Consider the following 16,688-nt stretch of genomic DNA (forward strand, 5'->3'; position numbering starts at 1 on the left):
AATTGGCCTGTGTTGTATACATGCTTTCATTCCTTTCATTGCTCATTCAAACCAAAACAAAAAAAAGAGAATCTGGAATTAACAAAAAAAGTCAAAATGACTGATAACGTTAATCAATGCCTCCACACATTAGAAAGGGCTCAAGAGGATTTAAAACCCATACAAAGTGAACTGTTAAATTATAGGACATGCAAAAGACAGCAACACAATCTGCCCTCATTTAAGTCACATTTATTAATAAATATCTGGTTAGCACAGCAAGGCGTATAAAAATAAATAATTTAACCCCCTTTCTAAATGTGAGACAATTATTTAAGATTTCCATAAGACGGATGACCCACGCAGCACAAAGTGAAGGAGATTTAAAAGAAACTGCAAAGGGTGGGTTTAACTTCACTCATGATAGTCTAACATAACCTTACACGGAACTAATATTTGGTTCCTTCACCAGGTGATTAAGTGTCCACTATCAGATTATAAGCCTTTTGCAAACTTGTAAACAATAAATAACAAATATCCAGCTTACCTCTGAAGTGCATGATAAAACCAGATACCATGATAAAATTAACTCAGCTGGTAATGAAACTCAGGAAATGTGCAAATGTGACAAAAGAATGAAAATACTTTTGTCTCCAGAATTTAAAAAAATGGAAACCAGAATCCTTTCTGGAGCTTTCCAGTTATGCAGGTCAAGTTACAAATCAGAGGGGAAATCCACAGCCACATTACATTTGATTGCAGAAATTCTAATTCTTCACAGACCCAAACCTGTTCATTAAAAAAAGGTTTAATTCTTGACCTTTTCTTTCTCCCTCAATAGCAAAGATGATCAGTGACGCTAATTGGTTAACACTTCAATGCATTCCTATGATATTCTATTTGCTGTTTTAACCTCAGCACCAACCCAATCAGCACTAAATTTTAAAATTTAGGGCAGCACTACTATTAAAAATCAGCAGATGAAGAATTTCACATGGTTGCAAGAGAGTATTTTTCACATGGGTATTTGTAATACAGCGTCATGTAACATTTAAAATGCTTCAAGTGGCAATTTGAATGGCTGATGACAGCTGCAGTAGGGATAGTTGTACACAAATCAGCTCCAACAAGGACCCAGGCTGCATTTTTCAACTTCTGTCAAAATTAAAGGCTGATCAGAAAATAAACCTGCTGACAATGTGTCAGGGAAATGGGCCCTTTAACCTTCTTCCCCAGTGGTGTCCTTACTTAACTAGTGTTTTATGACATTCACAGAATGAGATGGTTAAAACCCCAGGATGATCACCCAAGATTAATCAACTTCAAGTCCCTTTGGAGTTTCATCGCGATGTGACTCCAAGTGTCATTTTCAGGTTTTCATACACCACGTAGCTAATGCTCACAGCTGGAATAACTTTCATGAAATTTGGTGCTAAGCCACGGTATAGTCCAATTGCTCCTTCTGTGCTCAGAATGTGCCTGAAGAGTCCAAGCATTGTAGGCTGAGGTGCTCCCTCAGCGGTAGCTGTAAAGTAAAAGGAAAATAAATGGATATTTATTTATTTGAGGCAAATATCTGCATTAAATTAATTGCAGAAACATAAACACAACTAATCAAAAAGTAGCTGTTCATTAGTTAAACCTCAAAGCTAACACTATGAAACATCTCCCACCTTTATATTAATGCATTGATACTAGAAATACCAATAAAAACCTTGCCTAGTCTCCGCCTGTTGCCAATTAGGTAAACACACTGGGTTTTCAGCTAAAAAACAGGGCAGATCCCAGAGGCAAACCCTATTCTGAGCAGAACGGTCTTGTGTCAGCTGGAACAGCAGTTCGCAGTAAAATATTAGCCTCCAGCTCCCAGAGATCAGTACTACTAGAGTTGTGAACTCTGGCTGGCTCTCTCTACCTCTGTGCATGAGGATAGAATTAGACTTGGCTACAAATACAAACATTCGTTCAATAGGCTCCTACGAGAATAGTAACTTGTAAGAGTGCAACAGGTCTGCTGCAATTTTTATATATGTGCCCCATCAAAAGTCTTTATCTTCAGAACAAAAGGTAAGAAAGAAGAAACTGCAACTCAAATTAAGAACTAAGTTTGGTTTAGTTCATAGGTGACTTACAATGACATTTAGTAAATCCACATTCTTGCAGAATTACAAAGTCACCTCTTGGGAACAGATTAAAGAAATGCACGCCCAATCGTCGCTGCATGCAGTAAACCAGATTCAGACTTTATGGACTGAACACAGTTCAACGTTCAGCCCTACAAGAGGGTTTCCAAATGACAAACAGTTTATTAATTGATCAGTGTTGAGGGTAACTGCCTTACTAATGAGGAAGTAAATTTCTCCCAACTGTTTGAGGAAAATTAAAAGTGCACAATAGTTACCTTGCGCCTGCATTCGTGTCCTGACAAGTGCTAATGGGTAACTAGCTAGCTGTCCACAGGTGCTCGAAACAGTGCCACAAGCTAAGAGAACAAAGACCCCAGGATCCACACTGTCAGTGGCATAGCGCTGCAACCAGGAATTCTTCAAAGTCTACGGAGAAACAAAAACGGTTCTGATCAACTGAACATAAATACACAACTAAAAGGAGTACGAACTGCACAATGCACGGCAAAAGCTGCCTTATAGCAGACAACAAAACCGAAAACAGAGTCAACAAACCAAGAGCTGTAAATAGCTGATTTTTAGTTCTGCAAGTTGAAAAACTCACCTCATAAATAGCCAGGTCTATTCCAGCGTAGGGGATGATGCCCAGCATATTGGGAACATAGCCTTTGTAGAATGCTCTAATCCCCTCTTTCTTAAATACGTGTTTTGCACAATCAAGCATTCCTGAATACTGTCCGGTTTTCCGCAATGCCAATCTTGTTTTTAATACCTGAAATGAGCAATACTCAGAGTTATAGCCAGAAGCACAACTAAGTGTTCATTTTTAAATATGAAAGTAGTGATAATCTCTGTAGCAATTTAAACTCCAAATTAAACTACATTACCTCCATTGGATAGATTGTACTCTGTGCAATTAGTCCAGCTAATGATCCTGCAATCAATCTCTCCTGAATTCCTAACGGCTGCTGGTCACTACCAATTAGTCTTTTTATCTGCAAAAGAACATTCGCAATTAAAGTAATGGCCATATTGAACTGTATATCAGACAGTTAATGCTTACTAAAATTTCCTCATTGTCAACATTTTTGTTCTAATGTTTCTCATCAGTCTGAATGGATCACCAATTATTAGGATTACATTTTATTACAATAAGTCAAAAAATGAAGTCAGTAAAACTATTGGTGATTTCACTTTTGTCTGAAGCCGAGGTTATGATCATGATCCCTGCTATGTGCACCATTCTCTCACCTGTTCATATGCCATGAATTTGAGAGCAGACTCTGGTGCAATTTTGATCGCATTGATTCCATTTCCTCTCCACAAAGATCGCAATCCTCCTTCTTTAATCATATGGCTAAATCCTCCTGCGATGCACATATTGTTTGATTTGGAAGCATGAACCTGTTCAGTAAGAACACAATCATTATTGCAACTGAGATAACAAGGTGTAGAGCTGGATGAACACAGCAGGCCAAGTAGCATCAGAGGAGCAGGAAGGCTGACATTTCGGGCCTAGACCCTTCTTCAGAAATGGGGGAGGGGAAGGGGGTTCTGAAATAAATAGGGAGAGAGGGGGAGGCGGATAGAAGATGGATAGAGGAGAAGATAGGTGGAGAGGAGACAGCCAGGTCAAAGAGGCGGGGATGCAGCCAGTAAAGGTGAGTGTAGGTGGGGAGGTAGGGAGGAGATAGGTCAGTCCAGGGAGGACGGAAAGGTCAAGGGGGCGGGATGAGGTTAGTAGGTAGGAGATGGGGGTGCGGCTTGAGGTGGGAGGAGGGGATAGGTGGGAGGAAGGACCGGTTAGGGAGGTGGGGACGAGCTGGGCTGGTTTTGGGATGCGGTAGGGGGAGGGGAGATTTTGAAGCTTGTGAAGTCCACATTGATACCATTGGGCTGCAGGGTTCCCAAGTGGAATAGGAGTTGCTGTTCCTGCAACCTTCGGGTGGCATCGTTGTGGCACTGCAAGAGGCCCAGGATGGACATGTTGTCTGCGGAATAGAAGGGGGAGTTGAAATGGTTCGCGACTGAGAGGTGCAGTTGTTTAGTGCGAACTGAGCGTAGGTTTCTGCAAAGTCGTTCCCAAGCCTCCGCTTGGATTCCCCGATGTAGTGGAGGCCACAACGGGAACAGCGGATGCAGTATACCACATTAGCAGATGTGCAGGTGAACATCCGCTTGATGTGGAAAGTCTTCTTGGGGCCTGGGATGGGGGTGAGGAGGGAGGTGTAGGGGCAGGTGTAGCACTCCTGCGGTTGCAGGGAAAAGTGCCGGGTGAGGTGGGGCTGGAGGGGAGTGTGGAGCGGACAAGGGAGTCAGGGAGAGAGTGGTCCCTCCGGAAAGCAGATAAGGGTGGGGAGGGAAAAATGTCTTTGGTGGTGGGGTCGGATTGCAGATGATGCGTTGGATCCGGAGGTTAGTGGGGACGAGGGGGATTCTGTTTTGGTTGTTATTGCGGGGAGGGGGTGTGAGGGATGAGTTGCGGGAAATGCGGGAGACACGGTCGAGGGCGTTCTCGACCACTGAGGGGGGGAAGTTGCGGTCCTTGAAAAACGAAGACATCTGAGATGTACGGGAGTGGAATGCCTCATCCTGGGAGCAGATGTGGCAGAGGCAAAGGAATTGGGAATAGGGGATGGCATTTTTGCAGGAAGATGGGTGGGAGGAGGTGTATTCTAGGTAGCTGTAGGAGTCGGTGGGCTTGAAATGGATATCGGTTTCTAGGTGGTTGCCAGAGATGGAGACAGAGGTCCAGGAAGGAGAGAGAGGTATTAGAGATAGTCCCGGTGAACTTAAGGTTGGGGTGGAAGGTGTTGGTGAAGTGGATGAACTATTCAAGCTCCTTGTGGGAGCACGAGGCAGCGCTGATACAGTCATCAATGTAACGGAGGAAGAGGTGGGGTTTAGGGCCAGTGTAGGTACGGAAGAGGGATTGTTCCACCTAACCTACAAAGAGGCAGGCATAGCTTGGGCCCATGCGGGTACCCATGGGCATCCCCTTTGTCTGTAGGAAGTGGGAGGAATTGAAAGAGAAGTTGTTGAGGGTGCATTCCCCATACAGATGGCCTAAAGGCTCTCCGCTTCTTCCTGTCCCGCAGGCCCGACGAGTCCCCCTCCACTGACCTCCACACGCCCCTTCAGCCCCACCTCACCCGGCACTTTTCTCTGCAACCATAGGAAGTGCTACACCTGCCCCTACACCTCCCCCCTCACCCCCAAACCAGGCCCCAAGAAGACTTTCCACATCAAGCAGATGTTCACCTGCACATCTGCTAATGTGGTATACTGCATCCGCTGTTCCCATTGTGGCTTCCTCTACATTGGGGAAACCAAGCGGAGGCTTGGGGACCACTTTGCAGAACACCTACGCTCGCTTCGTGCTAAACAACTGCACCTCCCAGTCGCGAACCATTTCAACTCCCTCTCCCATTCCGCAGACGACATGTACATCCTGGGCCTCCTGCAGTGCCACAACGATGCCACCCGAAGGTTGCAGGAACAGCAACTCCTATTCCACTTGGGAACCCTGCAGCCCAATGGTATCAATGTGGACTTCACAAGCTTCAAAATCTCCCCTCCCCCTATCGCATCCCAAAACCAGCCCAGCTCGTCCCCGCCTCCCTAACCGGTCCTTCCTCCCACCTATCCCCTCCTCCCACCTCAAGCCCCACCCCCCTCTCCTACCTACTAACCTCATCCCACCCCCTTAACCTGTACGTCCTCCCTGGACTGACCTATCTCCTCCCTACCTCGCCCCCTACACTCACCTTTACTGGCTCCATCCCTGCCTCTTTGACCTGTCTGTCTCCTCCCCACCTATCTTCTCCTCTATCCATCTTCCATCCGCCTCCCCCTCTCTCCCTATTTATTTCAGAACCCCCTTCCCCTCCCCCATTTCTGAAGAAGGGTCTAGGCCCGAAACGTCAGCTTTCCTGCTCCTCTGATGCTGCTTGGCCTGCTGTGTTCATCCAGCTCTACACCTTGTTATCTCAGATTCTCCAGCATCTACAGTTCCTACTATCTCTGAAACATTATTGCAACTTATCAGTTACCATGTTCCATGTAACTGTGTATATGCTATGACTATTAGAAACAAAGTGCAAGAATTTGAATTTGCTTTGTGTATGCTTTAAAGATTCAATGCCATGGATAAAATGAACAGCAAATAATTGAAAAGCACTCCTGTTTTGCCCCAACACATAATCAAGCAATTACATTAGTACTGCTAATCTTGTAATAACCACAATTCCTAAAAAAGCTCAATCTTAATTCAACACAGCTCCTCCATTCATGAAGTTGATCAAGTGTGATCACTGTACAGACCAAGAAGGGTGTGAAATTTGATTCTCCAGCCCATGCTAAAAGAAGCTTTTCCAATAATCTCAACACCCCAGTTGCAGACAATGGAACAAAGAGCCAGGGTCCCAACAGATATCTATCATGTGCCCCCACTGAAAGTCTAAGACAATAGGACCAAAAAGGAACTAAATGGCTTTCTAAAGGACAATTCGCCAGAAACATATCAATATTCATCCAAGGGCTTTGAACCTTTAGCTAAGTAAATTTTGCTAAACAAACTAATGCACCAAGTAACAGTTTGTTTGACATCATATGCCTGTGGCTCCAGTTCTACTTTAGTTAAATAAAAAGTGATACTGCAAAGAATCAGTGTTTTGAGAGAGCTGAAGAGCATTTTATTCTCTGTTGATTTCTTTTGTAACAGGAATCAATGCTTTAAATATATAGAAAAATCACTTATGTAAATATGCTAGAGATGCAGCAAGACCTTAGTGCCAAGGTAAATGCTGTACAGAGCATATGAACATTTTAAATAAGGCTCTGTTTCCAGAAGCATAACAAATTGGTATAAAATTAACTTTGTTCCAATGTTCAACCTTTCAGTCATTTACTAACAATTAAATTTTGATGGAGAAAGCACATAACTGAGGTGGACTGTTACAAAAGAACAGACTACTGATCGGAATATTTATCAGTTGTGCAATCATTTATTCCAAGAATCCCTTACAAGTTAGGCAATCAAGTTAAACTTACTTTATTATTGACAGAAGAATGCCAAGTCAACCACAATTTTCTTAAAATTAAAGCCATATTACTCTAGCCTTGTTTCCAGAGCAATATTTAGGCCATTAGTCAGAGCTCAGCACCCTGCTCAAGAGTTAACACAGCAAAGCAGAAAGGCTATTACGAAGCCAAATCAAAATGAATTCCACCCATTTATTTATGCCTGAGTGAGGTAGATGGATTTGTGAATTCTGAACAATGTGACATAGTTCTTTGCTTCAAATCCTGCAGGCGAAGGTATAATTCATTTAGGGAAAGAAAGCCTCTAGAGTGCTATTCAAGATGGCAAAAACTGCAATAAAATTTACTTTTTTATTTCCTTTGAATCAAATGTTTCCTTTCATTTTTAAAAGCAGGTAAACAACGGATGATGTGGTCATGTCCATAAGCATCAACATTTAAATTAATCCAAAAAAAAGAAACTCCGAAGAACTGCAGATGCTGGAAATCAGAAACAAAAACAGAAACAGCTTGGAAAACTCAGCAGGTCTGGCAGTATCCATGGACAAAAAGCAGAGTTAACATATCAGGTCAGGTGATGGTTCTTCAGAACTGACTGTAGCTAGGAAAAGGTCGGCATATATGCTTGAAGTTGGGAAGTGGAGGCGGAAGAAGAAAAAGGAAAGAGAGTAAATAATAGGTGGACAGTTGGCCAGATAAAGCATTTGTAAAGGTCAGTCTGGATAAAAAACTGGCACCATCAGTGGCTGACAGTGGGTTGTGGTAGCAGCTCATGTGATGACAAGTCTTGGGGTGTGGGATCAGGGGTAAGTACACGGGACAAGGTGCTCAGGCCCTAAAATTAAATCGACTTGGCATAAAACACACAAGTCACAAACTCACTAAGGGTTATGTATATTGACACTACATTTCTTGCAGTCACAGCCATATTTCTTATTGGTCTGACTGTTGAGGCAGGTAATCCAGGTAAACTAAGGGTTTACTCTTCAATTTCTCCTGCAGCTGGCTTGTTTTTGCTAAGTTAGTTGATCTCATCCAGCATGACAAGGATAGAGCAACTGACTTCAGTGCTTCAGGGATAGGGATCAGAAAATCCATCAGCCCTGCTTCCTAGTCCCAGTTACTACTCAGGAGCCTTAGCAGGTTTACGCTGTGAGATCAAACTGTCTACCGACACACAGCTATTGAGGTTCTCAAACACACATACACACTAACATTTTGTGGGTGTTGGGAACACCACAAGATCAAGTGCACTCAAGGTGGGAAGAGTGTGAAAGAGAAAAAAAAGTCAATAAAAGATTGTCCTGTTCCTGAATGATCCAAATGCTCAGTGTCTATGCAGGAGTGTGTGTGCGTGAGAGAGAGAGTGCATGTGCGTGAGAGAGAGAGAGAGCATGTGCGTGACAGAGTGCGACAGAGAGGGCACAAATTCATCAGTTGATACTGCACACAAAACTAAACACACAAAGAGCCAGCAGTGAGGTAACAAAAGGCTTCTGATCCAGTGACACGGGTATTTTTAATTAAATATTGCTGACATTTACAACAAAATGGGAAACTCACTTGCATCAGCACCTTCAGCCGGTCAAGGGGAGCAGTGCATGTTCTGGACACAGCACCCGCACCTCCCCCTGCCACCAACTGCCGCCACCACATCCCGGTTTGCTTTTCTTCCTCTGTGAACTCATCTGGGATTGTCAAACTCTCACCTACATCAAAGATCTGAAACACAAGGTGAGGAGGCTTTTTAACTAAAAAACCAAAAGAACTCTGGATGCTGTAAATCAAAGAAAAATAGAAATTGCTGGAAAAGCTCAGCAGGTCCTGAGAAAGGGTCACTTGACCCGAAACGTTATCTCTGCTTTCTCTCCACGTGATACCAGGCCTGCGGAGCTTTTCCAGCAATTTCTATGTTTGTTTTTGAGGCTTTTAACTTCCTAGAGCTAAGCACTTCTAACAAAATAGCCCATATATAACCACAGTAGCAAGTAACGTAACAATCTTTTTCAGTTGAGGTAATGGAGATATCTTCACCAAAATGAACAATTACATTTACTGTCTCAAGATAGCTGTACTTAAAGGAAAATGAAGCAAAATGGTCTCAAAAGTTTTCTGATACGAACTATAAATTCATGTTCTAAGTCCAAAGGTTAGCTAAATTCAGATGTTGCTCAATTCAACTGCTGAGCAATGGAAATGGTTCCTTCATGAGTAATTAATCTGATTCTTTCGTACTTCAATGGACAATGCTTGGATCCCAATTTTCTTGTAACATAATTGAGCACTTTAAAGATGCTCAAAAGTTCTATTTTCATAAAAACTTGCGTTCTACAGATAACCCACCCCTTATTGAATCAAATCCACACTCAAGTTCAGTGACAACAAACACCTGAAATAACCAATTCTGTTCCAAACAAAAGATAATTCGGAATACACAAAATCAAAATCAAGTTTGAAATCATTCATAAAAATAATTCCATGAAGCACTGGATTCCAGGATCCATTTACTTTTTTCCCCCACAAACATAAGTATAGATTTTTCCAAAATTACCTTTTAACTTGTGATAGTATTGCTAAGGCATTATTGTCATAGAATCCCTGCAATGTGGAATTAGGCCCTTCAGCCCAACAAGTCCACACTGACCCTTGGAGCATCCCACCCAGAACCATTCCCCTATAACCCACCTAAGCTGCACATCCCTGAAACACTACGGGCAATTTTAGCATGGCCAATCCACCTAACCTGCATTATGCCAATTTATACAAGTCAATAGTTATCTTCCTTTTGACAGCAATAGGGGTCAACCATACATGCAAACATGTTGCAAAGAAATGAGAATGTCAAATTGTGACATCTGACATTGACATGTTGCCAAGTATCAGGCTCATGAACTCAAAAGAAATCAATCTAAACTCAAAGTTAATGATTTCAATGAATTACCAACTCATTCCAATGAAAATCCAGAACAATCTGCCTATACTGTTTAAGTTACTTGGTCTGAGAGAGAGAAGTTCAACTGATTTACACAAGAGCTTGAAATACAAGGTTAGAGAAAGCAATAAGTCCATTGCACCTGCGCTGGCTCTCTGAAATACCTATTGGCTTCATTCTCGTCACTTGCCTTTGGCCCATACATTTTCTTTTTCAAATCAATTATTTTCACATTATAATCTAGTGCTGTCCAAACTTTTTCCCGCTGTGGCCCCATTTAAAGCATAAAAACTGTTCTGATTCCATGGTGAAAGTGAGAATTGTATTGGGGAAATCGATGACAGCAAGAGCAGGGGAACTCCATCGCAGCCATTGCTACCTCAGAGCCTGCAACACAACTGGAGATCCCAAACCTACCTTGGGAAGCCCTGTTATATTCTATTAAAGATTCTTCTTCCACTAACATTGTCACAGGGACATTCCTCTTAACATGCTTCAGCATATAAACTGAATCACACACTTGTCATACCTTTGCTCTTCAAAATCAGACTAGTTAATCAAATTACTGATCACTGGAAAAAAAAATCCCTTTTTACCTCAAAAAAATTAATGATCTCTATCACATCTCTTAATTATCTTTGTTCCAATGAACAACACCAAATTTCTTTAAACACTTCTTTGTATCTAAGGCTCAATATCCTCCCTGGATCATCTTTGTGAATCATCTAAATGAGATCTTTAATCACACGATTTATAAAGGTTTTACATAATTCCAAAAGCACAAGAATATCATTTCGGAATATGAAATTCACAGCGGATAAGTTTCTGTTCTGTGAAGGTGATGTAACAACTTATAACCAAGAATGGAGTTAGCATGAATGGACATGTCAAGTATTTGTTATTCTACCTCTGATTACCTGGTGAAGTTTTATTATAGACTAATGCCATGCTCATTTGAAGCACACATGCAGGAGTCAAGATGACACTGGGTAGGGGTGAGCTGAAAAAATGTTAAGCCATAGCTAGTTATGCATAGGTAGTCAATCATTTTCAGTAGATTATGTTCTGGACTTACTGTAGAGTGCTTCCAGTATAGGATTATTTCAGGAATGTTGTCTGCTGGATGTAAAAGATGATAATCTCGCCACTCATTCCAGTCAATCGTCATTGTTCCATTTTTATCCATGCTATTAAAAAAGCAGAACAAGACAAAAAAAATTAAAATTGTGGCTGTGTTTAAAACTCCACCATTTAATGGAATTGTTATGATCTACATAAATTCAACATTTTAAAATGCTAAAATAGTGTATTATAAGCTACTGTTGCAGGAATAGGAGGGGAAGGTTTATCAGCATGTAACTGAGTAGCATTATAGGATCATGAGTTGTGCAGGGGCAGTTATTCAAATTCATTTTACAAATCAGGGAAGGGTGAAGCTGTAACAAGATGGAAATAAAATGTGCTTAGGTCAATTTCTATGAAGGAGAGGAAAATAGACAAAGCAGACAGGCATACAGGGGTACTTACTATACAATAGGGCCCCAGAGGTGCCCTCTCCAAATTCTGAGGACAGAAAGCAAAAGATGCAGAAAACAGCACAGATAAAGCATTTTGCACATTTAAAAATAAAGCATTGAACAATTACTTCACTGCACTACCTCATCCCCATCACCATCCCTAGGAAAAACTAAAACTGATATTCTTTTACAAAAAAGAAAAGCAATTTAGTTTTTGATATTATTTTGTCACCTCCCCCAATATCACCTGTACGGTGGGGCAACTTGTTTCTGCAGAGCTACGAGACAGTTTTCTCACAAGTCATTGTAGGAATTCATTAAACTAGAAGCTCATAGATATTCTGCAAAGTATAATCTCAGGAATAAATGACCAGGAATTGGTTTTGGGCAAACAATTAGTATTACAGACATTTCCATTACACTAAGGGACAGAGTGAGCAGCAAAGTGGAGTTCAGCGCATTCACTGACATGTTGATCTTGTCAAAAGATTTTTAAGAGAGGACACAATAAATGATACTTTTTTTTAGAATGCCATTTAAAATTAATGCATCAGCATTTGTGCATTGGTATGCTACAGCATAATTACAAGGCCAAAGGTATTCTGGAGTAAGAGGTTGGAGATATTACAAAATAAAAGTCAACTGAAGGTTGTGCAGTAGTGCTTTGCATTTGAGTACCAGCTACCTTAAGCGAAGGCTTACAAGTTTGATTGTAAAATTTACAAAGTTCCATTTTTAAATGCACGGGTAAGCATAAAGTCAAGTTCGTAAGCCAAACTGACTGAAAAAAATTGAATATTCATTATCCCAGTGACATGACTCACCGTTTCAGGATCTTTTCTGCTTGCTGCTCTGAAATATGCACTCCAAGGTCATGCAATGACTGCATGATTTCTTGTGCATCAATTTTACCTGAAAAAAAAAACCCAAGAACTCTTAATATATAACAAAATCTTCAATTATACTTCTTACTGGACAATAAAGACACCTGCATTATGCTATAAGCCGCACATGACAATACTACACTTTCGTGTTTCGGATTTAAGGTAGAATTTGGAATTCGTTTAAATTTATGTATTATTTGATTACTACAAACTGTACACATTGGAAAGTAAACAACAGGAGTTCTTACCATCATTTTTTTTGTCTAGGCTTTTGAAAACCAGTCGGAGTTTCTTCTCATGATCTTTTAAATAATGAACAAATTCTTCAAAATCTAGTTGGCCATCGCAGTCTTTGTCACCAGCTTTTACAACTTTCTGTTTTTAAAAAAATGAAATAAACATTTTATTTTAACAGACAATAGAAAAATGTGATACTTGGTTCACATGGTTCAAGAAAAAAAAACCCAAAATACCGTCATGCCTTTTTTGGGTGGGCAATTCAATCTTGAAAGGTGAAGATCAAAGTCTATGTTTTTGCCATTTTAGGACACCTTTTAAGATTAAATGCAGTCCTTTTTATAAGAAAATAAGATATAAAATGGATTTATGTAACCATTCATAATTTTGTCCTGTATCCTTATTCAGATTGGTTTCAGGCTTCTGAGGTATGGCAGATTTCCCTTTTACTGGAGACTAAACATAATCCATATTACAGGCTTTCCCGTAATTTGCCATGACAACTTGGATAAATTAAAAGTACTGGTCCATCATTCTAGCTTGGATAAATTAAAAGTACTGGTCCATCATTCTAGCTATGAAAATAATAGACTGTAAAGATATATAGTATCTTCTGTCATTGCAAATTCTACCTATATCTGAAAATTATTTGCATTGAAGAAGCTTGAGGTTATAATCCAAAATAAAAAGTGTTAACATTCTGTCTGAGTAATGTGTTTTCTAAAAAATATAAAATGTAACAAGTTGCCCTTTCCCAACATTGCTAATTTCACCATTAATGAAATCACCTCATATCCAAACCATTTATACACACATCTTCTGCAACATATCACGTTTTACTTAAAAGGAAGGCACTAAAGTGCTAAGGTTTAGGTTTCATCACAACACTATACATGTTTGCTGAGTATGACAATGGAACAATAAGCATAAGATTAGCTTAATGGTTCATCCACAATTGACTAGTATAAGCTAAACAGCCTCCTTCTCTGCTGTAAAAATTCAAGATTCATAGCATAGCTTTTATTTCCTTCTCACCACTGAATACAGTTTATCAAGATGTACTTTGGAGCATGACTTAAATAGTTAGGGTTGAGATTACACCCGCACCCAACACCAAAGGTCAATGTCCAATAAATTTTGAGTTGGAGGATCAAGTTCCTCACGGACCAAAATTCAATGTCAACTGATGGTAAGCAGATCGGTCTCATCAGCACTCAGCAATCCAAACGACTCCACTAACTGAGGCATGGTTCAGGTGTGAGATTTATAGTTTTTGTAGTTCCTTATTTCAAGGCAGGTACACATTTACAAACTGGTTTAGATACATGAAGACATTAATACGGAAGGTAGTTTAGTGTCCAAGGACTCCAAAATTGTGTATAGTCTTACATTCAGTGTGCAATGGGGTTAGCAAAAAGGAATTCTCCATTTTGTTCGCACTGCAAACTTTAAAACCACTCAGGCAACATGCTGAGCACAAATTCCAAACATTGCATTGGAGCATGAGACATACTCTGTAAGGGCTGCTTGCTTTTCTTGGTCAGGAAACAGCATGGAACACTGGAAAGAGAAGACCGTTTCTCTAAATTGTTTCTCATCAAGTTAGTAATTGGCAAAACTGCCAATATCTACCAGCAGTATCAAAAAAAAAGCCCTGTAAACTGTAGCATTGATGCAGTGAAAAACAATTGAAGCATTGAGAACAAACCTATGTATTACCTAATTGATAGAATCTTTCACGTTACTTGGAATCCTAAGTCGTCTGGGCTGTCACATACACAGGAAAGCATTTACATACTTTTAGGATCACTTACGTACCTTAATGTGCCAAAAATTAAAGATCCTAATCATTTATTAAAACATCTTATCCAAAGATGATAATCTAATAGGAACTCCCTTAAGGCAAGAGCAATACAAATTCTTATCTTTTGGCCACTCAGAACTTTTCTGTGATTGATATTTTGGAAGTTTTTCACAGATGCTACAGTTCCGTTGAGGCAAGGTTCCATCATAAAGGTGACTTTCTGTGGGAGACCTACTGCCCTCTCTCAATATTTATATTTTAATTTTTTTTAAATTTTGAGCATCACTTTGACCACAAAATACTTCTTGATAAAATATGCAAAGCAGTAACAATGAAACATAGCCACAAGAGAAAACACAACACAAGAATTGAATAATGCATTGCACCATGCATTGTAAGTTGGAAGACCAATGACCCACTCAAGAATTCTCATTTGAATTGTGCCCCTGTGGGGACAGACAGGTGAAAGTCTCTTTGCTGTGATATTGTCAGTTCAGTTTTCAGTAACTGGACTAACTAATATTGTTAAACAGGAACTTGTAGGCAGGAAGGTTTTAGTCTGTCCCACTCCACAGTGACTCATTCAGAAGGCAGCCGAAATTGCCGAGAAGTGGAACATGTGGAACTATAAGGAAGTATCCACCAAACAGCCATCAAATACCACAGTATTCCTAAAAAAAACACTTAAAATCCTTAAAAACACCTGAAATGATAAAAGTATTCTCATACAAGAAACATTTCAAGAACATTGGGATTTACCTGTCTCCACTGGCGATAGGTTGATAACTCCTGTGAAGGGATGAGAAGGCTAAGCCTGAACAAAGATTTTAACTTAGCAGGCAGCCGGTCTGATTCAAAGTATTCAAATTCCCTTTCCAAATTATCCAGGACTGGCACGGTTAAACACAAACATAACATACTGAATCTAGTTTGTCCAAAAATAATTCTTTATGAATTCAGATATATAAAATAAATAAGTTAAATTAAACAATTACAAGCAGTCAACCACCACAGAGGCACTGCTGAAATGCCGGCTGACTGAGAATCACATTACTGAAAGTCATTTACGTCACTTTTATAGCAGAGATTGGCCTCTCCTGCCCTTCCTGTCTACGCAGTCTCATGTGTTCTGCATTCTTCTCACTGGACTTGAACACAGATCTACATATTTAATATCATCACACAAATTAAGGCTTGCTAAAGATTTTCAACTCACTTAAAAAAAAACTAAACTATATTCAGAGGCAAACATTCATTAAAAAAATGCAGCTGCTTTATGTTGCACTAACATCTGATTCAGTTATGCACGCTGGCCAGAAAAGTATTGATTACTTATTGATCAAGGATTGTCTGGCAATTTTCTGGCATTTTGCAAGGGGCATACTGACGTTAAAACATACGCAAATGAATAAAGTTCATGAACAAAAGTGCTGCAACAAGTTCATATAGTTCAACATACCCAATTTTAAAAGATTCTGTGAATTTCCATATAACCAAGCATGTGTACTCTATTTCAAAACATTTACTTGAACTCCACCAAGGTTAAAATGTTTGACCATAGAAGGTGATGTAATCACACTGTGCACTGAAAGGCCATATGTGGTAATTCCATAGGAGCAATGACGTTGCCATAGTACCAATTAGGACAAAAATGGGACCTAAGCTGCAAACATATATCACATCAAGAGGCAAAAAAAAAAGAGGTGTGCGTGTTCATTTCATTCATTACAAGAAGCAAGTGACTGTTAGGTAATCCCTGTCTAGATTTAGGCACTGATCAAGTTGCATCTTTCACAGTGGTGGAGTTCACAAGTGGAACAGACAGAAGTTTTATATGTGCAGAAAATTTACAAGTATGCCAACGATTTTGAGGGTAAATCCACATCATTTGTAATATTCATACAGAACAGTACATTTATACAAAGATAAGCTGAAGGAGCAAAATAAATAGGACAGGGCTGATTTTTTTTTTTAATTCAGTGCATCAATTCTTTATTTCAACATTTGTCCATGAATCAGTTCCAAATAAACAAAAAAAGTGGAGTTGGTTTCAAGCTGGGGTAGTAGGAACTGCAGATGCTGGAGAATCCGAGATAACAAGGTGCAGGGCTGGATGAACACAGCAGGCCAAGCAGCATCATAGGAGCAGAGAGGCTGACGTTTCGG

The 16,688-nt window shown here is 40.1% G+C and overlaps 1 protein-coding gene across 3 annotated transcripts in view; it reads right to left on the reverse strand.

Annotated features, from left to right (window-relative positions):
- Positions 1-6: 6 nt before the first annotated feature.
- Positions 7-16,688, reverse strand: part of slc25a25b (solute carrier family 25 member 25b) — a 44,197-nt gene continuing 27,515 nt past the window's right edge. Inside the window, exons 1-10 of one of the 3 annotated variants that reach the window (XM_020523028.2) lie at positions 15,282-15,540; positions 12,730-12,856; positions 12,422-12,509; positions 11,156-11,267; positions 8,712-8,870; positions 3,357-3,509; positions 2,993-3,100; positions 2,710-2,877; positions 2,381-2,531; positions 7-1,504 (exon numbers count right to left, since the gene is read on the reverse strand). In XM_020523028.2, coding sequence (XP_020378617.1) covers positions 1,320-1,504; positions 2,381-2,531; positions 2,710-2,877; positions 2,993-3,100; positions 3,357-3,509; positions 8,712-8,870; positions 11,156-11,267; positions 12,422-12,509; positions 12,730-12,856; positions 15,282-15,440 — 1,410 coding nt within the window. In that variant the 5' untranslated portion in view covers positions 15,441-15,540 and the 3' untranslated portion in view covers positions 7-1,319. Of the gene's footprint in view, positions 1,505-2,380; positions 2,532-2,709; positions 2,878-2,992; positions 3,101-3,356; positions 3,510-8,711; positions 8,871-11,155; positions 11,268-12,421; positions 12,510-12,729; positions 12,857-15,281; positions 15,541-16,688 lie in introns of those variants that run through there. The other 2 variants (XM_048613714.1, XM_048613715.1) reach the window with 2 other exon arrangements.

This window comes from Rhincodon typus, chromosome 28 (assembly GCF_021869965.1).
Source record: "Rhincodon typus isolate 14 chromosome 28, sRhiTyp1.1, whole genome shotgun sequence".
In the NCBI taxonomy this organism is placed as follows: Eukaryota; Metazoa; Chordata; class Chondrichthyes; order Orectolobiformes; family Rhincodontidae; genus Rhincodon; species Rhincodon typus.